Below are 23,819 nucleotides of genomic sequence, written 5' to 3' on the forward strand. Positions count from 1 at the left end.
CACCTAGTCCAGGGACAACTGTCTAAAAGGGAATTCCTCCCAATTTGGGAGATTTCCTCTAACTTCCTGTTGCATCTTTGGGACAGGGAGTGAAGGGAAACCCCTTCCCCAATGAGACACATACAGCAAAAATTACCTGGCAGGGGTTTTAGCCCCCCCCCCCCCTACTCTATCCAAAGTATAATAAAATCTATAAGCATATATATATATATGAATTACATAAATGTCTATATCTTTTCTCATTGCTACAATTGCTTTGGGAGGTCAGGAAGATATTTTTTCATACTTCCACCATATAACTCTGAAAAAATATTGTCACTTATACTGACTCTTGTAGTTTAGGTGAATTAAACCAAATGTTCTTTTCAGTGCTTGTGCATGTTAATAAATAATTGTAATGGGATTGCTGACATTTTGACATATAAATGCTGTATGTCTGTTCTGGCTCAAATCCCACCCCAGTAAAACATCTTAACTATAGAATTACATCTTTCTGTTAAGTCCCATAACCCCACAGTTAAGAAGTGTAATCATTTATACTTTATATATGAATGGCTGCCATGTGTCTTTGATATCCCAAAACATTCCTGCCTTATACAGATCTAGGAAATTTTATTTGCCATATTTGATTTTTTAAGCATTCTTATTTATGAATAATCTAAGGTAATAGGCTCCTGGTGGTTGATTTACAAATAGACTGTTCACTTTGCAATGAAAAGTTTCTGTTTCCTTAGTTTAATGAATATGATGAAAACTCACTTGCAAAAAAGACTCAATCACGTGCAAGGGAAATAATTATTATTTTTTTGCTCATAATTGAATCAGTAGAGCTTACCTCCATTCACTGAGCTAGGGGAAAATTCCCTTGAAAGTTAACAGCAGTTAAAAGTTAATGTAAATCAACCCTATGTAGTTGACTTATGTATTTGAGTCTGATTGTAATACATTTAGGAGAATGAGCCCTTGCAAATAACTCAAAACATAACAGTTGAAAATAACATACATTTCTAGATAATACCCAGAAATTTGCCAAATGGACAAATGCTACTAATGAATTTTCTTTCGTCTACTTTGAATTGAACTGATCTACAGCTCTCCACTTAAAACTATTAGCGTGAATGGTAAACTTACCACTTAATTACAAGGGGCAACACATAATTCCAAAAAAGAGGTGTTGTGAAAACGTATGTGCATATATATATGAATAAATATATATATATATATATATATATATATATATATATATATATATATATATATACATAGTATATAATCTTTACAAATTAAATAAGAAAAAGCTCTCCAATTTGAGGCAATTTGAGGAGTAAAGAGTTAAAACATAGCTTTACATGTAAAACAAAAGTACATCTTTAAGATTAAAGGATAAGTTCATATTTGAAACATGTTACATGTTGCACCTCTGTTTTTAGAGTGGAACATGTAACATGTAACATGCTCCAGCCTCCTCTCCTTCCTCCTACCTGTGACAGTGGGTGGGGGATCTTCTCTCTGTACCCACAGTCACAATGTGAAAACAGCACAGCTGTGTGGGGCTCCACCTGTGTGGCTGTGTCATTCATTGATTCACAGAGTTCTGAGAATGAATGAACTACAAGTACCTTCCTCTGTGACTGATGGCTTGTAGTTTTCAATGAACTGTGAGGGTGCTGGTAAGTGCTCTTATAGTTCATTGATTCTTCCTGCCATTTAGAAACTGCTTGTCCGTATCTGATGTATAGGCAGACAGTGTACTGACAGTCTGCAAGATCCAGGCAATGCACCTTGATCTGCTGGTCACGGGTGCCATGCCTTACAGGCTGCAGAGTACAAAAATAATAAATGCTATTTTTTTTTTACCTGCAAAAATATGTGCATTTATTATTTTGTATTATTTTGTAAAAGGTGAATGTAGCCTTTAAAAATGTACAATGTAAAATGTTAATAACATGTTGATAGCATAACTGATAAATACACACACTCATAATGAATCAACTTACAAATATTCATAAATACATTTTTTTTTTTTAAGTTAAGGCTCTGTTTTTATTTTTGCCTCCATAAAATTAAATATTTATTCTTATTACACAGTAGTAATGCTTATAAATTGTTTTTAAAGCATTGGTGAATGGGCTTCTTACGGTAGCTTTTGAATAAATATCTTACCCTGTCAAGACTGGGGCCTCTTTTTAAATTAGTCATTGTCTCTCCTAGGGTGACCACAGCTATAGACTTTTTACACAACTGTCAACTTGCCATCCTGAATAAATGTATTCAAAGTAAACATAAACTTGGATCACATCTATATGTAAATAAAAGAGGTTTCAACAAGTTAACCTGCAGTATTTAGTATAGACTGTGTAGCATTAATGAATACGATGAGGCTGGGTACATTTTAAATATACAACCATGTGCAAAATAATAAAAAAAAACATGATTTTTGCTTATGCTTTGGTTGGTTAAATTTGGTTGGTTAAAATTCACTTTAATAATTAATGTATGTAAACTTTCTTTACTCCTGGTAGTTGTATGGCTTACTAATGGGGTGGATGAATTGAATACACTTTGAATACCTATTCATTTGCAATCTGCACAAAAAAAAAAGGATAAGTTCACCTTAGGAACATGTTACATGTTACATCCATTTTTAGGGTGAAACATGTAACATGTTCTAGTATCTGCACTTTCTCCCTCCTCAACCCCTCCCTCATAACAGTAGGTGGGGGAGCCTCTCCCTGCATCCACTGTCACAATTTGAAAACAGTGTGGTCATACAGAGCTCCACCCACAGTTTCCTGTGAATGAAAAGACTACAGGTAACATCAGACATTGTGGCTGATGGCTTGCAGTTCTCAATGAACTTTAGGGGGGCTGGTGAGTGTTTTTATAGTTCCTGCTCTCAGGTAACTGCCTGCCTGTATTCGTGGTACAGGCAGACAGCTATCCTGAGAGTCTGCTTGAGCTGGACATTGCACCCATCATTCAATGATCATGGGTGCAATGCTTCACAGGCTTCTTAGAAGAAAAATCAACTCCACTGAAGTATACATCAACACTGCAACACGCTTTATATTTATAATTATGTTAAATCCTGTTTAAATGCCCTCCCTCTCAATCCTCTGCCCTAAATCTCCCTTCACACTTCATTATACATACCTTAAATTCTTCTGTGTTCTGGCTGGTCTAGTGACATCATGGATCTATTCTCTTCTCTGGTGGCTGCGAGTGGCCATTACTCTTGGACAGTGCAGTGCTCACATAATAGCGTGAGCCTAAGCTAAGCCTAGCTAATATTGTGGAATGGTTAGTCAGCAGCTCCAGAGAATAGGTAAGTATTGTAGCGGGAACATTTTTTCTTTTTTTCATATATGCTGGGCCATTTATTTTTTTATTTTTTATTTTACATTCATTGTGGAGTTGGGCTTTAAAGGCATAGTTTTAAGCTTAAAATGCAGTGTGATATGTGCTAAATAACCCATGTGAAATTAATCAAAGTGCATATATTTGGATAGGTATTATAATTAATGGTAAAGGTACAAACCACACTTGAAACTTCATTTGAACAAGAAATAAAAGAACACAGCCAGGATAGCAGACAGTGACATGAGGCAACAGGAAGACTATAAACATTATTTTTACCTTTTACTACAGCTTTGCTTCATCTTTTTTTTAAACTCCCAGCAATACGTTTAGTTTCCTGTCTGTTTTAATATCGATGTAAATCACAGGCCACTTGGCATTGTAAAAGTATTTTATTGAAAGTACTTCCCTCTCCGAGGAATATATTATATACAAAGAGAAACATATTCTTTGACATTTAAAAGTTCTAACAAAATTTAAGGGATATTTATATTTCCAAATTAAATATACATATTATACGAGCAGTTGAAAAACCCAGTTGTCCATTCCAGATGCTTATTTCTGTACAACCTTCATGTTTTACTGTCTCTGTTTTAATATTGATCATGATAAAAAATAAATTGAATGAATGTGAAGTGGACAAATCTAATCATTTTAGCAAATATAACTGTTTGATTATAGTCCAAACGTATTGGCAAATTTTATCATCTGTGTAGAATTATACAGTTTATAAAATTAGTTCATGGATTGTTTCATTCTACAATTTTCAATGCAGGTATTGAGGTAAATAAAAATTTTGAAATGTGCCATAAAAGAAGAGATTTACCAGATTTGTCTGATTCATGAATTGATTTATTCAGTCATACGCAATTGTGCCCTAGATACCATTGTATGTTCAAGTGAATGTAAAGCCAAAATATGTTTTCAATTATTTAAAGTGTGGAAGGGTAAAACCTCTACTAGATTTTATTAGCTGTCTTTGTCCTGAATTAAAAAAATCACCCTTTCTTATTTATTCTGATAATCATCATAGTCACTGGGACAGAAACTTATGGGAAATCCAACACATTACATTTGTAACTGAAACATGAATAAAACTGACATTTTCAAATGGGAACTGTTAAATGACAACTGTTTGAGTGTATTTCCCACAATTTGGAAGGATTTTATCTCACTTCTTCTTATGTCCCTAGAACAAAAAGTGAAAAAAGATCTCCCCAATGGGACATATGATACTATGATTATGATGTGAGTTTTACTATAATGTCATAGTGAGTTATTGCTCTTTTGCTGTATTTTGTAGAAAGAGGGTCACCTCGTAATTTAATAACCAAGGATATCACAGACACTACAATAGGAGCCTCATGGACAGCAGCTCCAGGAATGGTTCGTGGTTACAGAATTGCATGGAAATCTCTGTTTGATGATGAGGCTGGAGAGAAGACGGTACCTGGTGATGTCACTAATGCAGTCCTGGAGTACCTTAAACCAGAAACAAAATATAAAATCTCAGTTTTTGCTGATTACAAAAGTGGTGAAGGAGCCCCTCTTGAAGGAGAAGCTACTACAGAAGGTAATAATGAAAATAATTTACTTATTGTATTATCTTCTAACTCTTGGAGCCACTAATTATTAGGGAAACCAGTGATCTACCTCTAAGTCTGTAAAATGGAAAGTACAGTGAAGGATTATAATCCACAAATCATTTTGTTCTAATATTGGTATACAACATTGTGAAGGTTTGCTAAGGCAGTGTAAGGCCGCGTACACACGGGCGGACTGTTCGCCCAACTTTGTCCGCTGAACAGTGTTTGGGCGGACAGTCCGCTCGTGTGTGGGCTTTCAGCGGACAGTTTCAGCGGACAGTTGGACGGACAAGGTTTTTCGGAAATTCCGAAAAACTGTCCGCTGAAACCTTGTTTCAGCGAACAGCCCGCTCGTGTGTAGGCTTGTTCGTCAAACAAAGTTGCGCGCATGCTCAGAAAGGATTTTCACGCCGAAAGCTATAATGCAGTGTATAGGACGTCGTATTTTTCGTCCCGTCGTACGTGCTGTTCACGTCATCGCGCACGGTTTCAGCAAACTGTTCGTTCGTCGTGTGTGGGCATGTCCGTCCATGCTAATTTTGAGCGGACTGTTTGCTGAAACTGTTGGACGGACAAAGTTGGGCGAACAGTCCGCGCGTGTGTACGCGGCCTAAGTATTGGGTATGCAGTATAGGACACTTAGCTGTTGGTAAATTAAGCAATAGTAGTATGTTTAAGAGTGAGTAGTTAGGGAGTGTTGCTCTGCTCCAAAAAGCTCTATGAGTTCTTAACCTAACTAGGTGAGGAACATGTCATGTCAGCACTTCTAAACCTTTACCTGTAAAGCATCACCCATTTATTTCACCATATACAAGAGTCAATTAGATACTATGGACATATGCATACCTTGCTAATGCAGGCTTTCTAACTGTATGGCACATCGACATAAGGTCTTTGGCTTTTTGATGATCATGTGCTGCAATAATATCAAAATGCTCAAGAGCCCAGTGTTGTAGCTGTTGGACTTTTGGAATGAAATGTAAAGAAACTCATGTATGTGCATGCATGCCAACAGAAAAGACATAGTACACAGGAACATTCATCAAATGTTGACAATATCTCATTGGAGATTGATATCATTCCACATTTTTCAGTAGTGCCAGTTGAGTATAAACCTGTTTGCTTATCTTTACTGAGTAATCAATTCCTGGGATTAACACAACATGATATACTCATTATGTTATTCAATGCAGGTATATTGCTTTGATCAAAAACGATTTCAAGAAAATAACGATCAAGATATATAAAGGGGCTTCCTAGCATAGGTATGCAAGAGCATTTAAGCTTTAAATAAAAACTGAACAATATTCAGCGAGCAAATACCACAGCAAACTAAATAGTATATTCATTCAAAAAGGAAAAAAAGGCCAAATTCCCAAACGTTTGTCAAATTTAAGAGTGAAATAAACCTTTGTATTATTTATATTCCTTTTCCTAGGGGCCAGTAAGACATTATTGGCTTAGATAGTCTTAACTTCACTGAACATCAGTGGCCTGTCCATTAGGGGCGCCCGGGCGCCGGCCCTCTGCCACCCCCTATTCATGCTTCAGGCCCCTTTCAGGACGCCATGAATTACAGCAGCAGGGGTGTTTTTTTGAAAAGGACCTCCAAGGTAGTATTCTCAGGAATACTACCAGTACATCGAGCCACACCAGAAATGCAGAGGGAGATAAGGGAAGTAAAAAAGTGGCTGAAGAACTGGTGTAGTAAGGAGGGGTTTGCGTTCCTGGAGGACTTCTCAGTCGATAACCAGTACTATAGAAGGGATGGACTGCACATAAAGGAGGAGGGTGCAGATCAACTGGCAATAAAGATGGCCAAAAGGTTAGAGGGGTTTTTAAACTAGGCGGCGGGGGGAGGGTCCAGAGGTAGAGATAGCATGGAACATATTCCAGAGGGTAGTATTGGGGGCATTAGTGATAGGTTGACCAAAGCACATAAACCCAAGGTAAGTATAGTAGCAAGTCCTAGTTGCAATCTCGGAACACCCAATAATGCGACCGGTCTAAACTACATGGCATGTTCACCAATGCCAGGAGCCTGGCGAACAAGATGGGTGAACTAGAGATACGGTTGTACGAGGAGGATTTGGATTTTTTTTTAATTTCAGAGACCTGGTTCAACAGTAATGATTGGCTGGCAACCATTCAAGGGTATACCCTTTATTTCAAGGATAGAGAGGGTAAAAAAGGGGGAAGGGCATGCCTATATATCAAGAATAATGTACAAGTGAATGTGAGAGATGACATCACTAAGGGAGCTAGGGAGGAGGTGGAATCCTTATAGGGAGAGCTCCAAAGGGATGAAGCTAAAGGGAAAATAATACTGGGAGTATGCTATAGGCCCCCTAACCTGAGGGAGGAAGGGGAGACAGATCTCCTATAACAAATTGGATTAGCAGCAAGGAAGGGAAGTGTTATCATAATGGGGGATTTTAATTATCCAGACATAGACTGGCGGAGGGAACCACACATTCATCTAAGGCTCATGAGTTCCTAAATGTCTTGCAGGACAATTTTATGGGTCAGATGGTAGACACACCAACTAGAAATAAAGCGTTACTGGATCTACTGATTATCAACAATACAGACCTGATCACGGGTGTGGAAATATGGGGCAATTTAGGTAACAGCAATCACAGGTCAATTGGCTTCAGTATAAATCACGCAAATAGGAAACATAAGGGGAATACAAAGACACTGAATTTCAAAAGAGCCAACTTCCCTAAATTACGAACCTTGCTAGAAGGCATACATTGGGATAAAATCTTAGAAACAAAGAACACAGAAGAGAGATGTTTTTTTCTTTAAGAGCATATTAAATAAGGGCATTAGCCAATGCATCCCATTGGGTAATAAATTTAAAAGAGTGAACAAAAGTCCTGGATGGCTTAACTCCAATGTAAAAGTGCATATGAAAGCAAAGGAGAAGGCCTTCAAAAAATACCAGGTTGAGGGATCATCCTCAGCATTCAGGCTTTATAAAGAATGCAACAAGAAATGTAAGGGTGCAATAAGGACGGATTTAGAACATGAAAGACACATAGCGGAGGAGAGCAAAAAAAATCCCAAGAAATGATTTAAGTATGTAAACAGTAAAAAAGGGAGGACCGACCCTTTTGACCCCATAAAGAATAAGGAAGAACATCTGGTTACAAAGTATGGGGAGATGGCAAACGTATTGAATTTATTCTTCTCCTCAGTCTTCACAAGGGAATTGGTGGGCTCTAGTAACCAAAACTGTAGTATTTATCCTCATGACACATCACAGGAAACACCTCCATGGTTAACAGAGGACAGAATTAAAATTAGACTTGGGAAACTTAACATTAATAAACCACCAGGGCCAGATGGCTTGAACCTGAGAGTATTCAAGGAACCCAGTCAAGTAATTTCCAGACCATTGTTCCTAATTTTTACTGTCAATCTACTGACTGGAATAGTACCAGCTGATTGGAGAAAAGCCAATGTAGCACCAATATTTAAAAAGGGCCCAAAATACATCCCTGGGAATTACAGACCAGTTAGCATAATATCAATAGTATGTAAACTCTTGGAGGGGGTGATAAGGGACTATATACAAGATTTTAGTAATGAAAACGGTATCATTAGCAGTAATCAGCATGGATTCATGAAGAATCGTTCTTGCCAAACCAATTTATTAACCTTCTATGAGGAGGTGAGTTGCCATCTAGATAAAGGAAGGCCCATAGACGTGGTGTATCTGGATTTTGCAAAAGCATTTGACAGTCCCCCATAAACATTTACTGTACAAAATAAGGTCCGCTGGCATGGACCATAGGATGAGTACATGGATTGAAAGCTGGCTTCAAGGGCGAGTTCAAAAGTGGGCATACCAACTCACATTCAGCAGGCATGGTCCAGGAATACAATTTAGAGCAATGATGTTCAGATGACATTGCTGCAGCAAGTATGTATACTGTAGATTTCATGACTCTGATGATAATGGCTGGATGAGATCTGCTGCATTAAAATAAAAAAATGATGATTAAAGCCAAAACAGTAATTTATTAAAAAAAGGCAATTATATTTGATAAACAGTACTATAACACATGTGTTGTAATTCAGTTAGAGTTTATATAGTTATTCTCTGATCTAGAGATATTTGAGTCTAAATTTTCATAGCAGACATGCTTCTACTCTCAGCACAGCGCAGACAGCCAATTCTTTGGTGGTTCCCATAAACTCTATGGGGAATTGAATTGCATTTGGTAGTTAGAACAGTGATTTGCTATATCAGAGGTGTGCTAGCTCCTGAACATCAAATTCCAATGTTGCTTAACTGGAGGAGTGAAGGTAACTGTAATGTGTAAATTTACACTTGCTTCAACCCTACTCAGAGCTCCAAGTGCATTCATTAATAGCAACAAAACCAAATTGATTGGGTACTGGTATGAGTTCAGCAACTGACTGATTACTATGGGTTACTGCACATGGAAGTTAAAAACTAGCATATTAAATTAAAACTATTTAGATAATGGGGTGATTATGTCATATATACAGCATGTTGGGAATTAATACAGCAATTTAATTGTATTGCCAGTTATATTACTATGAAGATTAGCATTCTAAAAACATGTAATGCATTTCACCATGAACAGGCAAATTTAGTAATTGGAGACTAGCAGCTTTGGTGGGGGATCATCTTTTCTCAGCAAGTACCGTGAGAAATAAAGCTTAACAGAGTTTTCTTATGGTCCAAGTCTAATGGCAGGATCACTGCAGCTGTTTCAGTTGCATCACATAACCATCACGCTTAGACTTGACTATGTTACACTTATACATTTGTATGAAGATATGCATTTTTTACATAAAATCTTCGGAATTTAAGGAAATTCTCTTAAGACACATCTGTTGAAAGATTTCCCAGGCATTTTTTTCAGATCTGGATACATGTGCTAAGCATGTGGATGTTGTCTTTAATCTTTTTTTTTTTTTTTTGGTGAAGAAGACTAATTCCACATTTTATCTGGTTTATCAAAAACATTGGGCTAAAACTGAAGGCTTAAGTTTAAAAGTAGCCTGTAAGCCTATATAATGCAGAATTTGACATTTTTGGGTTTCTAAATGAATTTATTTTCTAAAGCGCACCTGTCACTCAGACACAGTGAAAGCTGTAAATTTGTGAGCTGCCCTAGAACAAATTGCCTAGAAATGTATTACTCTGCCTGGTTATGCACATAGATTCAGCATACACATTATTTATGATATTACGATAATAAAGACTATAAATAAGGGGTCTTAGTAATAACTGTTTTTACAGAAAATCCACACAGCTTTCACTCAAGATTACTTAATTTTTCTACTTGGATTAAATTGGAAACCCTTGTGAATCCTGGATGAAAATTGTGTGAATCTTGTATGATTTTTTTTAATAGACTCCTTATTGTTTATATATACTGTATCAGTAATAGTTCATATTGGTTCAATTCATCTTACTTGGAAACTCAGAAAGTTTAATCTTTCCTGAGATGAGATATAAAAGAAAAACACCCTTTCCATTAATTATATAGTGGTTGATTTACTAAAACTGGAGAGAGCAAAATCTGGTGTAGCTCTGCACAGCAACCAATCAGCATCTAGGTGTTATTGTCAAAGCTTAATTGAACAAGCTGAAGTTAGAAGCTGATTGGTTGCTGAGCTGCACCAGATTTTGCACTCTACAGCTTTAGTAAATCAACCCCATTGTCTTGGTTATTGAAGGACTATACGTATATGGACTAGCAGGGGATAGTCAGAAAGTAACAATAAAGGAAATGTGGCAACAAGAGCAATTTAACTGGTATTTCCCTTATTGCTGCCCACTGGTGATAAGGTGTGCTAGACTGCATCAGGCGTGGCTCCAAACATTTTTTTAAGGTACTGTGCTGCTACTATAGATATAATTGGGGCCGCTAAGTTCCCAATCCTGAAGCTCTAGTTATATTAACAGCAGACACGGCATATAAAGAAATGTTTAGTCAGAAAATGACTATTTTATATATTGAAGAATAAAGCAGAAGTCCTATAATGTGATATCAGATAAATTAAACTATGATCCTTATTGTCAGGCAGGGGTGTTGCTAGGTCTGCAAAAGATCTGGGGCTAGAGCCCATAGCAGTGGTCACCAACCTTTTGGGATTGTCACTTGCCATGTTACCTGCCACCATTTGCAGATTGTCACGTCACCTGCCACCACATGTGGATGTCGCATGTCACTTGCCATGCCAGCCAGTGCCACCAAATGTGGATTGTTGTCACTACATTGGTGGCAGACTGGCAGTACTGGTCCATTTAGTTCTGAGTGAGAGCAGGTGATGCGGGGCGGCCAGTGACAGATGATGTCATCTCGCTGCTCCTCGCCACACCTCGCTCTGACATTGAAGAGGCCCAGCTGTGAGGGCGGAAGAGCAGTGATGCAGTGCGGTCATAGAGAGATGATGTAATCTCTGCTTATCTATCTGCTTGCTTCTCTCCTCCGCTTGCCCGGCTCTCTCATGCAGCCCATCCACCTGTGGCACCTGTGGCCCGGCTACAGAGAGGCCACGTCCCACTGGTTAGGCAGAGACTCCTGCAGCAAGAGACTCCATACCAGTGGAAGGAGACCCCCTATCAGCAGTAGTGGTCAGTGAAAGGCAAACGTGCCTCAGTGTCAGAGTTATTTTTAAAACTGTAAAATCCCCAAATCCTCCAAGTTATATTGATGATCAGTATGAGTGCATTCTATGCTGGCTACCAATGTAATGGGGCATTTATATTCGCCATGGGGTTTCTACGCTGATTAGTATTAGTGTTTTATACTTACTGCCAATGTAAGATTTTTTTTAACCACTTACAGACCTGAATATTTTCCCCCTTAATGACCAGACCATTTTTTTTCATACATTTTTTATTGAAAAGTAAAAATCTGGTTTACATTGTATTAAAACCCAATGCCAAAGGCAGTAATATCCAATATAAAGTTTTAAACAACAGTGGTGAACAGCATTAATTGGTAACAGTAGTTGCAGTGAAAAAGTTATAGTTTAATACAACAGAGTGTGGTATGAGGAAGACATGAGGTTCGGTCATGGTTATTTCGCTAAATGGTCGTGCTTAACCCCTTGTCAGATCTTCTACTTGGAGCTAATATCGACAAGCGTGTTTTGTGTCTCTGAAATCGGGTGTTTGCTTGTTCATGGGAAAATTTCCAACTCTGAGTGAGTAGGTCCTTCTAACAACTACAGGGTCAAAGTCAGTGGTAACTCAATAGTGGGTGAGCTGGAATTTTAGTGGATATATCAAGAGGATTGGGTTGTAAACCCAAGAGGGGGGGAGGTGAAAAGAAGGAGGAAAAAAAAGAGAAGAGAAGAAAAAGAAAAAAAAGGGGCGTAAGGAATAGGGGGATGGGGTGGTGGGGTGAGGGGGAGGGGGAGTGCAGGATGGGACGGAGGGAAGGGAAAGGGAATATTAAGTTGCTTTGCAGTCTCTGCTATTGTTCCCGAAGGGGGTAATGTGGGAAGTGTTAAGGCGCTAGGGCTGGGTTTGTTAGGGTGTTGGCTTATAAGGTTGTGCATGGCCCTCCCTCAATCTTCCCTTGTGTAGGGGAGGGAGGGTTATCCTCTCAAGCTTCATTACTAGCGAGCAGGGTTGTTAAGACGTGCTAATGTTTTAGGGTGTTTGGTTCATCAGGGATTGGTTTGTCAGTAGTTTAAATTTGGCTGTGGTGCGAAAATGGGACCAACAGGCCCATGTGTGTGAGAATTTAGTAGGACAGTCTTTGACTATGGAGATTATCTCTTCCATTTCATGACCAGACCATTTTTTGCGATACAGCACTGCACTACGTTGCATTAACTGGCAATTGCATGGTCACGTGACATGCTTTTTTCCCCACAAATAGAGCTTTCTTTTGGTGGTATTTGATTACCTCTGCGGTTTTTATAGCTTCCACAAAGTAGGGGATATATTTATGACATTTTTATTATTTTTATTATTTTACTAGTAATGGCGGGGATCTGCGATTTTTAGCGGGACTGCAACATTGTGGCGGACAGATCGGACACTTTTGACACTTTTTTGGGACTATTGACATTTGTACAGCGATCAAAGATAAAAAGAAGCCACTGAATACTATATAAATGTCACTGGCAGAGAAGGGATTCACATTAGGGGCCGATAAAGAGGTTAAGGGTGTTCCCTGAGAGTGTTTCTAACTGTATGGGGGCTGGGCTGATTGGAAGAGAAGAGAGATCACTGCTCCTCATCACTAGGAACAGCAGATCTCTCTCTAACTCCCTTGTCAGAATAGGGATCTGTCTGTATACATTGACAGATCCCTGTTCTGGCTCTCGTTCCAGTGATCGTAAGTGCCCAGCGGACAATGCGGCTGCTGGCCACATGAAACGGGTCCCCCGCCATACAGCCTGCTTTACGGCGGATTTTAGGGAACGTGCCGACCTGCCACCATATAACGGCGGTGGCTGCTTTGCAAGTGGTTAAATTGACCTTGAATGTAAAGAAGTTTATGCTGACCACCAATGTAATAAGGGATTTACACTGACCTCCAATGTAAGAACAATTTGACACTGGCCACCATTGTAATAGGGAATTTATACTGTCTACCAATGTAAGAGCAATACTACAATGACCACCATTGTCTTAGGGGATTTATACTGACTACCAATTTAAGGGCAATTCTACACTGACCCTCAATTAAAAGGGGATTCTACACTGACCACCAATCTAACAGGAGGATTCACACTTACCACCAATTCAATGGGATCTTTACCCTGACCAACAATGTAATAAAGGTACTTACACTGGCCGCCAATATCATGAGGAATTTTACACTAAGCACAATATATTGGGAAGGTTTACACTGACCACCAAGGTAACAGGAGAATTTACCACCACTGTATTGGGAACCTCACTGAAATAGATACTGGATACTCAAGAATAAGAAAAGACTTAAAGAGGAGCTCCAATCTCCCCAAAAAAATAAAATAAAACTCAGCAGATACAAATACTGTAGGTGCCGATGTTTATTATAAGGACACTTACCTGTCCAGGGATTCTGTGATGTTGGCGCCTGAGCCGATTCTTCAATTGTAAGTAAGAGAAACCGGCAGTGAAGCCTTTCCAGCTTCACATCTAGTTTCCTACTGCACATGCATGAGTTGTGGTGTGCATTAAGAATGGTCATGCTGTCTTCTGGGACCCGTGTGTATCCCAGAAGGTTGCAAGGGGAAATGAGGAGGGCCCGAACATGCTCGTAGATCACCCTAGCGGCCTGAACCAGAAGTGAGAGCGGGTACCTGTCAAAACTAGGTACCCACTCCCCCCCAAAAAAAATGTGCCAAATGTGGCAGTGGAGGGGAGGGTGCAAACATGTGGAGCTTCTCCTTTTGGGTGGAGCTCTGCTTCAAAAGATGTTAAAGAAAACATTGAATCTGATTGCGCTATGTATGCTGTGCTTTTGAAAAGGAAAACTCTATTACATTAAACGTTGAAGTTACCCCTCTAATATGAGTGTGAGGAACATGTTTAAGTGGGAAAAGGAATCTCATTAATACATTCTGCTTTGAAGGAGCAGTAGATAATGGCTACATGGCCAATATTTGTTCTAGAAAAGATAGCATACCCAACTTCTGAAAGTCTAGCTAAGTTTTCTTCAAATGTCCACAGCTCTACCAATATATTTTGCATATAATTTAGATATATGGACATGTTCAAAGTAAACCTGAAAATGTGTAATTTTATATATATGTGTGAACATTAACACAAATATAATTATGTTCCTTGCCATAGTGTCACCAAATGCAAAGACTCTTACAGTAAGCGATGAAACAGAAAATACAATGAAAGTCACATGGCAGCCTGCTCCAGGAAATGTGGTGAATTATCGTGTGATCTATAGGCCAAGAGCAGGCGGAAGGCAAATTGTTGCTAAAATGCCTGGCTCAGCCACTACAACTGTACTAAGAAGGCTCCAACCTTTAACTACCTATGATATAACCGTTGTCCCAGTTTACAAGTCAGGAGATGGAAAAGCAAGACAAGGAGAAGGAACAACAGGTAGGGTTTAACCAAGGATAACTGTTAATAAACATGTGTTTGTGAGGTTTATATTTTCTGCTCTTTTGTGAGTGTTTGACTGGACTCAGCTATTAAACCCACAATCAAATGTGTGTCTTAAAAATAAAGCAAAGGATAAACCATGTGAAGCATCATTGAAGCGTGAAGCGTGCAATGAAACTCATTGCATATTATATTGGGGCTTCTGTGTCTTCTCTCTCCTGCTGAATTCAGTTCAGCTTAAAATGCAGATAGGAAATATATGACCATGTATGAAATACACTTATTTATATATGTATGGGTATAGCTTAACATAAATTGATTCTAGGTTTGTTTTCTATATACAAAATAAATATAAACCAATAGACTTAAAGCAGAATTGTTGCCAGGCTATTGACATTCAGATATTTACATATCCTTAACAAGCAGTAAGCTTAAAAATAAGACCTGCGTGAGCTCTGTATTTACAGCCACTGTGGAGCAATTTATCCTTAAAGCTCACAATAAAAGCAGTAAAGTATTTAAGTTCCCATCTCAGCACTTTTCTCTCATCCATTCCTGTGCACCTGCTCTGTGTTTACAGCTCAGTGTACCGTGGTTTTCATGTGGGTTAGCTGCACTTGGTACTTTCTGAAAGTGGTGCACTTTCTGAAAGCGTACCAAAAGTCCTGCATGCAGAAGTGTTGGTGCACTTTCTGAAAGTGCATCAAAACTGTGGGACATAATAGAAATCTATGTCAAAGTGCAGCTAACTCACATGAAAACTGTGGGTACACTGTACTGCACCTGTGTTGTGGAAGAAGTGCATCAGAGAATCTTTGGCTACAAATTTGAGGATTAATTACTCCAACATGGGTGTAGCTGTAGAGGTAACTGAAGGATTGTTTTAAACTTTATTTACTGCTTGTTAAGAATATGTAAATATTTAATTGCCCATAGTCCGGCCACAGTTCTACTTTAAATCTATGCCTTTCCCTCATACCTTTTAAAGGCTCTTTCCGTTTGTATTGGAGACAATCTGGATAAAGAGTAAAACAAATAAGTGTGAATCTGTAGAAATTCCCTTCTAGCTTAACCTCTTCAAACAATAATGCTGGATCCCAGGATCCCCTGCTGCAGCCATGTATACACCATGCACAGTGGGAATGTCGCACAAGTCTCTCCATGTATAGACAGCTCAAGAATTAGTTTTGGAAGGGATCACCAACATCTGTTTTTCAGCTCAGCCTTTCAGGTTTAAAATCTGTATTACAGTTTTTAACTCTTACATACCTACAGCCATCATCTTTCATTTACCATCTTTAAAGTTTTAACATTTCCCTAAGGGACCTGTATGCTTAATATTACAACTTCTCACCTCCCAACATATCTTACTTATTATGACACCATTTAAATGAATCCATATGTGATGATGTGATTTTCTACTGTAGTTTAAATTATATACAAAGAATGATTTGGTAATATGCAAGAGCTGTAGACCATATTTTTTGCAATGATCAGCACTTCTTGTTGAAAAATTATGGGACTCAGTTTAATGGTTAGTTCCCCCCGGCAATAAAATGTGCTATTCACAATCAATGGAAACTGTGATGGCAACTATGGTACTTCCCGGAATGAAGTTGGTGTCTTCAGACACTTCAGAGTGACTGAAGTGTATAATGGTATATAAAAGAGGCTGAAACACAGACAGTTTAGTTGCCAATAGAATGATTGCCAGGAAATCTTTTTTCCCTTGAGCCACATATGTTACCAGTTCTGCAATGGAATATTTTGTTAAGTTTCCTCTAGGACAGCATATAAACTCTATACATTCTTTAATTAAAATGCTGTGCTGTCAATGTGTATCAGATAGTGATGAATTTATTATTAGATCAAGCAAGCTAATTTGGGCTGACCGCATTTTTGCATGCTGCTGATAATATGCACCTACGGTGAATTTCCTATTCTGTATGCGTATTGTGGTTCAGTCCATCATAAAGTAGGTAAACCCAGGCAACTGGTATTGTATGAGGAGGGCAGCAATGTCCTACATCTCTGTCAGTACAAGTTTGCTGGAAGCCAACAAAAATACTATATGAAGCTCTGGGAGAAAGTTACTGGGTGAAATGAAAGTGTAATGGAAGGTTAATACCTGCAAACCCTTCAATATGCGTACTTTAGGGCTTATTTACTCAACCTGGAGAGTGCAAACACTGGTGCAGCTCTCCAAAGAAACCAACTTCCAGTTTTTTTTTTTGTCAAAGCTAACTTGAACAAGCTGAAGTTAGAAGCCGATTGGCTACCATGCATAGCTGCACACTCCAGTTTTAGTAAATCAACCCCTGTATGTTAAGTAGAGATAAACAAACCCACATCTGAGTTGCAATAACCCCAAGGATCAGCACATCCTGAAACATTAACAATTAAACTTTTTTGTTATTCAATTTAAAAAAAAGACATAGAAGAAGGTAAAATGTAAAATATAAATATCAGTGTTTCCAGCACTAACACATTTCAACTAAGCCTTTATCTGGACTCTTTAAAATCTGACCTACAAGATCCATGGTGGGAACATTTGGAGTTTACTGTTCAACCCAGTATATAAAATTTCTACCCTAATAGAAAAATTCTCAAATTTCTAACTTGTTTGAGTAAGATACATTGAGCAATACCCACATTTCTTAATAGTTTTAGGAATTTACAACTGAGTTGTTATTTCGTTCTTACTTTAACCATAGAATACATTTGTTTTATTGTCATGTTGATTTAGATGAGCTATTATTCAGTTTCAGGAACAATTTTAATCTGCTTTATTAACCCCTTGCTGACCAACCATCGTCATTATACTGCGGTAGGATGGCATAGGAGTGCCCGCGGTGCGACGCTGGAGCTGATGTGCTTTGCCGGCAGCCACGATGTTCACTGGCCACCCGCGATCGCTACACAGAGAGAGAGAATGGGGATCTGTGTATGTAAACAAACTGACCCCATTCTTACAGGGGAGTAGAAAGAGATCTGCTTTTCCCAGTGATCAGGAACAGCGATCTCTCTCCTCCTTCAGTCAGTACACTCCCCCCGACGGTTATAAACCCCTCCCTAGGGAACACTTAACCCCTTGATTACCGCCTAGTGTTAACGCCTTCCTTGCCAGGGACATTTATACAGTAATCAGTGGCTATTTTTAGCTCTGATCGTTGTATAAATGTCACTGGCCCAAAAATTGACAATAATATCTGTCCACTGCAATGTCGCAGTCCTGCTAAAAATCGCAGATTGCCACCATTACTAGTAAAAAATAAATAAATAATAAAAATGGCGTAAATCTATTCCCTATTTATATAATATTTGCATAAACCAATCAATATATGCTTATTGCATTTTTTTTTTACCAAAAATATGTAGAAGAATACATATTGGCCTAAACTGATGACAACTTTTTTTTTAGAAATTTATAGCAAAAAGTAAAAAATATTGTTTGTTTTTTTCAAAATTGTTGCTCATTTTTTGTTTTATAGCACAAAAGATAAAAACCGCAGAAGTGATCAAATACCCCCAAAAGAAATCTCTATTTATGGGGGAAAAAAAGGGCATAAATTTTCTTTGGGTACAATGTGGCATGACTGCACAATTGTCAGTCAAAGCGACGCAGTGCTGTAATGGCAAAAAATGGCCTGGTCATTAAGGGGGCAAATCTTTCCAGTCCTTAAGTGGTTACAAAGGTTTTTATTTTGTTTCTTTAGCTTCTCCTTTCAAGTCACCAAGGAACCTGAAAACATCTGATCCAACTATATCAACCTTCCGAGTGACCTGGGAACCTGCCCCAGGAGAAGTGAAAGGATATAAAATCACTTTCTATCCTGTAGGGGATGAAAGACATTTAGGAGAAATGATGGTTGGTCCTTATGATAATACAGTGGTACTAGAAGAACTCAGGTAGGAGAAACAATGAGATAATGTTTCATTCCATTAATCCATTTCAGTAATGTGTATAAGGCTTGACATAATTCTTTCAACACCTTCAGCAATATAGATTTGGCAGTATTTTTAAACTACCTAATCATTCACAATGAAATCTCATTTACAGTAATGGGACATTGTTATTCTTTTATGTTTAGTCCAGATATTTCCATAACACTGTAATGAGCAGCAATGCTAACCTTTACTTGATGAATCTGTAGTTTGCCCAATAAAAGCAAACATTAAGTCCAGTTCACATTACTAATAACATTACTTAGTTCTAGGAGACCTATGATTCCAGGTAATGGAAGTGCTTGCTACTTCACAGGTTGTTGTGATTTCTCAGTGACACATGAATTTCTGAAGAGTACATGAATTTCAGTCATACCGGGATAGATTTACTAAAACTGGAGAGTGCAAAATTTGGTGCAGCTCTGTATAGAAACCAATCAGCTTCCAGGTTTTAATGTCAAGGCTTCAGTGAACAAGCTGAAGTTAGAAGCTGATTGGCTACCATGTAGCGCTGCACCAGATTCTTGTTTTAGTAAACCAACCCCATAGTGTATACCGCATGACCACCCTAACTTTCTTTTAACGCTATATTTATACTATATTTCCACTAAAAGGTATAGATTTAGTTTTTTTCGATTGTCCAGATTCTTCAGTTGTGACATCGACATAGCAATGATGAAATTTGCATACTTTTGGCACCTTCTGGACCAATCATGTTAATAGGTCAATAAATCAAATGAAAACATAGATGAAAAGTTAATACTGATATTTAAAAGAGTTTATCGTGCAGACATACCCAGGAAAAACTTGATTTCTTTGGTCTGATTTCTGAGTGAAACTTCTAGCTTATAAATAAATCCACTTATGATCTTAATCTTAGACATAAACCCTACCTGGAAGATATTTAATTTGCTAAATTTATTGTATATCCTAAACATCTATCTTTAAAAAAAAAACGTTTAATCTCTTTTAATGTAGTTGCATCTTAGTGATGCTGATCCCCTCCAATTTCTTTGTTTCCACTTCCAGTCTAAATGCACATGTTGCAGTGGTAGCTTCAAATTATTGCTCAGGATGGGCTTCCTAATGGTGGCAATAACTGAACATACCTGCATAATGAGTGTCAACACATATGTTTATGGACACTACGAAATGAACAAGTGACAGGGTGACAGCTCAAGAGACCAATGGGAGGCAGGGACAGAGTGTTCTCATTCCGTGACAGGAAGGAACGTTATGGTGGGGACACCAATTATTATTTAAATGAAAGCTTCAGGTTTAAAAAGCTTGAAAATAAAGTTCGGATTAACACTATCATGTTACATTTTATATAGTATTTTAGTGATTGGGTTTACATTGATTGGGTTTACATCTACTTTAAGATATATATTTAGATACACATTGCTATGTTTTAAAATACAAATGAGTAAAATAATCTGTACATGCTGCTTGCAGTTAGTGAGCCAAGCTGATTTTAATAGATTTTTTATCTGCATCTGCATTAAGTTTGTTAATATCTCAGGATCTCTAGCTTAATGCAAACTAAAGGATAATGTTACATATCTAAGGTATAACATGTAACATGCTCCAGAAGTCCCCCCCTCGTACCCCTTAATCTTCTCCCTGTGACAGTGGGCAGGGGGTCTTCTGCCTGCACTTGCTGTCATAATTTAAAAACAGTGAAGCCATGCGGGGCTCTACCCACACAGCCATGCCATTCATTCACAGAGTTATGTGAATGAACAAACTACAACTACTATCTTCCATTGCCACAGACAACTTGTAGTTCTCAATGAACTGCGAGGGCACTGGTGAGCGCTCTCATAGTTCACTGACCTTCCATCAGAGGTATGGACAGATAGCTATACTGAGAGTGTGCAGGAGCCTGGCAGGGGGTCTTCTGCCTGCACTTGCTGTCATAATTTAAAAACAGTGAAGCCATGCGGGGCTCTACCCACACAGCCATGCCATTCATTCACAGAGTTATGTGAATGAACAAACTACAACTACTATCTTCCATTGCCACAGACAACTTGTAGTTCTCAATGAACTGCGAGGGCACTGGTGAGCGCTCTCATAGTTCACTGACCTTCCATCAGAGGTATGGACAGATAGCTATACTGAGAGTGTGCAGGAGCCTGGCATCGCACCCATAACCTACTGATCATGGGTGCAAAAATAATAATGCACATATTGTTTCCCAAAAGGTGAACTTAGCCTTTAACTATGTGCTTTGTTTCAGTTATATATGGAATACATTTGTAACATATATTAAAATGTTTGTTTGCTAAAAAAAAAAATGTTTTTAAGAAGTACATTTTCTACAACTGCTTCTTTAATAAATGTATCTTCACAAATTACAACTTGGCCAACAAGTAATAATATGTATTAAATGATAACGTGACACACCTCAATCATTTTTACCCTGTGCAGGGCAGCAACATCTTACAAGGTCAATGTTGTTGGAGTTTTTGATCAAGGAGTGAGTGCACCTTTGGTTGGAGAAGAAATGACAACTCGATCAGATGCACCTGATGTCCCTGTGGATGCTGGTAAATTTCCAACAGATAATGGCATAGTGAATGTCAACTCTAAAAAACATTTATTTACCACGTACCTATAAAGGTTATTTTGATTATTCCACTAACATTGACTTGGATACCTTATTTGTTGGGTCAATTGCCACAATCTAAGTGATTCTTGTAAGGGCCTGTGCCAAAGGGGTTTTGCTTATGTCAAAGGCATCAGTATTAATTGACATGTGCATGAAAAACCCAACTGATGTAAACAAAACCCCATTGACACTGGTCTTTATGGTGCTCTTATGCAGTAAATTCACATCTAAGAAGCCATAAAGAAAGCATAGCAGGTACCCATCATTTTCCAAGTTTCTGATATATACAGAGCATGACAACAAAAATTAAGGGCATAGCAACAAAGCAAAGGGGGTCTGATTATAAAAGGTCAAAGTATTCATTCTCCACTTTTCAACCACATATTCATTATGTGGATTTTTAAAGATCCACCAATGCTCACAGTTATAACAATTTGTTAATTTGCTTCTGCTTCACTGATGTAGGTATATTACCTTATTTCCTGAGGTTATCAACCCTTTTACTGGGATCATTGGATCCACTGCTTGCTCGTTACATGATCACCACAGACCCAGGAATGTTAGCAGATTTGGATGACAATGGGGATGGTCTGAATCTAGGTAGTCAAAGGATTCCCCCACAATCTTATAAATAGGCTTCCAGATCTGCAGGTGGTTGAACACATTGTAGATATAATACTGAATCATTCTTATGATAAGGGACTATTAAAGATATCTGTAACCTGTGAGATCATCAGAATGCCCATAACAATACAGAATATTTAATGAGCAAATTCAGTTTTGTAAATTTGTTGGCAAGTTGAATCACATGCCAGATTGAGTTATCTCTCAGGGACATTATTTGTGAGATTTCTGCACCGCAATTTTCAGTTTTAATCAAGCAAGGCAGCCATTATTAAGCAAAATTATGGTTTCATACTTCCGTGTTGTACACTGGGTTTAAAAAAGCTGCTTCTACAGGAATTCACGTTTTACCTGTAGAAGCAGCTCAATGTTATCCTATGTGTCCATGTGCCTGTAGAAACATTTCAATGTTATCCTATGTGTCCATGTGCCTGTAGCAGCATCTCAATGTTATCTTATGTGTCCAGACTTTAAGCTCAGCATTTAGAAGCAGAAAAAAACCCTTCTGGTTTGCATTTTTGGGAGAAGTTTTCTGGCAGAAAAAAAAACTAAACACTTCTAAACACTCCTGAACGTTCCTAAACCCCTGTACAAAAACGGTCTGCATGAGTGTTTTTTTCATGCCAAAAGAACTGCCATTTTTTACCATAGGGTAAATCTCAGTATTGCAATTTGTGATAAGCAGTAGAAGCTGATGAAACAGTTTTCAAAAGGTTATCCTGGAGATGTTCATCTTATATGATATAGTAAAAGAAATTTTAAGTATAGAACCAGCTCAGCAGAAGGTGAGGTCCATGTTGCATTTGGGGTCTACATTTTTGAGCATGTTTGTGTATTAAAGATACACAAGGGGGACTTCTGTAGCTTTAAGTAGCTGTAATAGTCTGCATAAAGTATATTTTATTTTTAGCATGGGATTTGTGATGCAAAAGACTTAATTTTCATGCGTAACCTAACACCTAACCGTTATTATAACCTTTAGAATTAACACCTAAAATTACACTAAACGAGATCCTTATTTTTATTAATAATCCACATGCATCCACTACTTAATGGCCCTGTAATCTATTTTCTCATTAAATCCTTTCTTACTCTGTTTTTCTGCCTCCTTGTAACATCCTCTGTGAGCTCCCAATTGTCTGCTTTTCCCCTTCACTTCTGTTTGTTTAGAATTAATTGTGCATGTTAGTCATGTGCGCTGCTCTATGTACAATACAAATTCCATAGTCCATAGTCCCTACTCCATCCTAAAAGCAAGGAAAAGAGGGTGGCTACACTCCTATTTACAGTGGGATCATGGAGAATGAACGTAGCCACCATCTAATAGGAAGTCAGATCACAGCAACAAAGGAATTTGGAGATTGTGACTTGGTACTTTTTGAGTTAAGATTACATACTTGAATAGAATTTTTATTTTTTTACACCAAAGTTAGTGTCATTTTAGAAAAAAGTTTTACCTTTACATACACTTTAACCCCAACCCTAAAACATTATTGTGCATGTCAAGGCAAAAACTTTTTTTGCATAAAGTGAGGAAGGGTTAGACCCTTTGCCAAGCGTTCGATACCAACTTATCCCAGTTAGGGAGATACACCTATCTGGTTGTCACAAGGAACATTGTCAGTGTATAAGA

General features: G+C 38.1%; 1 protein-coding gene across 3 annotated transcripts in view; it reads left to right on the top strand.

Annotated features, from left to right (window-relative positions):
- Positions 1-23,819, top strand: part of COL12A1 (collagen type XII alpha 1 chain) — a 246,833-nt gene that overhangs the window by 82,138 nt on the left and 140,876 nt on the right. For 2 of the 3 annotated variants that reach the window (XM_077487376.1, XM_077487375.1), the window contains exons 14-17: positions 4,661-4,930; positions 14,734-15,000; positions 18,720-18,912; positions 21,382-21,500. The exons of the other annotated variant lie outside the window; for it this stretch is intronic. In XM_077487376.1, the coding sequence (XP_077343502.1) occupies positions 4,661-4,930; positions 14,734-15,000; positions 18,720-18,912; positions 21,382-21,500 (849 nt within the window). The remainder of the gene's footprint in view (positions 1-4,660; positions 4,931-14,733; positions 15,001-18,719; positions 18,913-21,381; positions 21,501-23,819) is intronic. 3 annotated transcript variants of the gene reach the window in all.

Source organism: Lithobates pipiens, unplaced genomic scaffold (genome assembly GCF_037356315.1).
Source record: "Lithobates pipiens isolate NorthernLeopardFrog02 unplaced genomic scaffold, aLitPip1_a1.2 Scaffold_18, whole genome shotgun sequence".
NCBI lineage: Eukaryota > Metazoa > Chordata > Amphibia > Anura > Ranidae > Lithobates > Lithobates pipiens.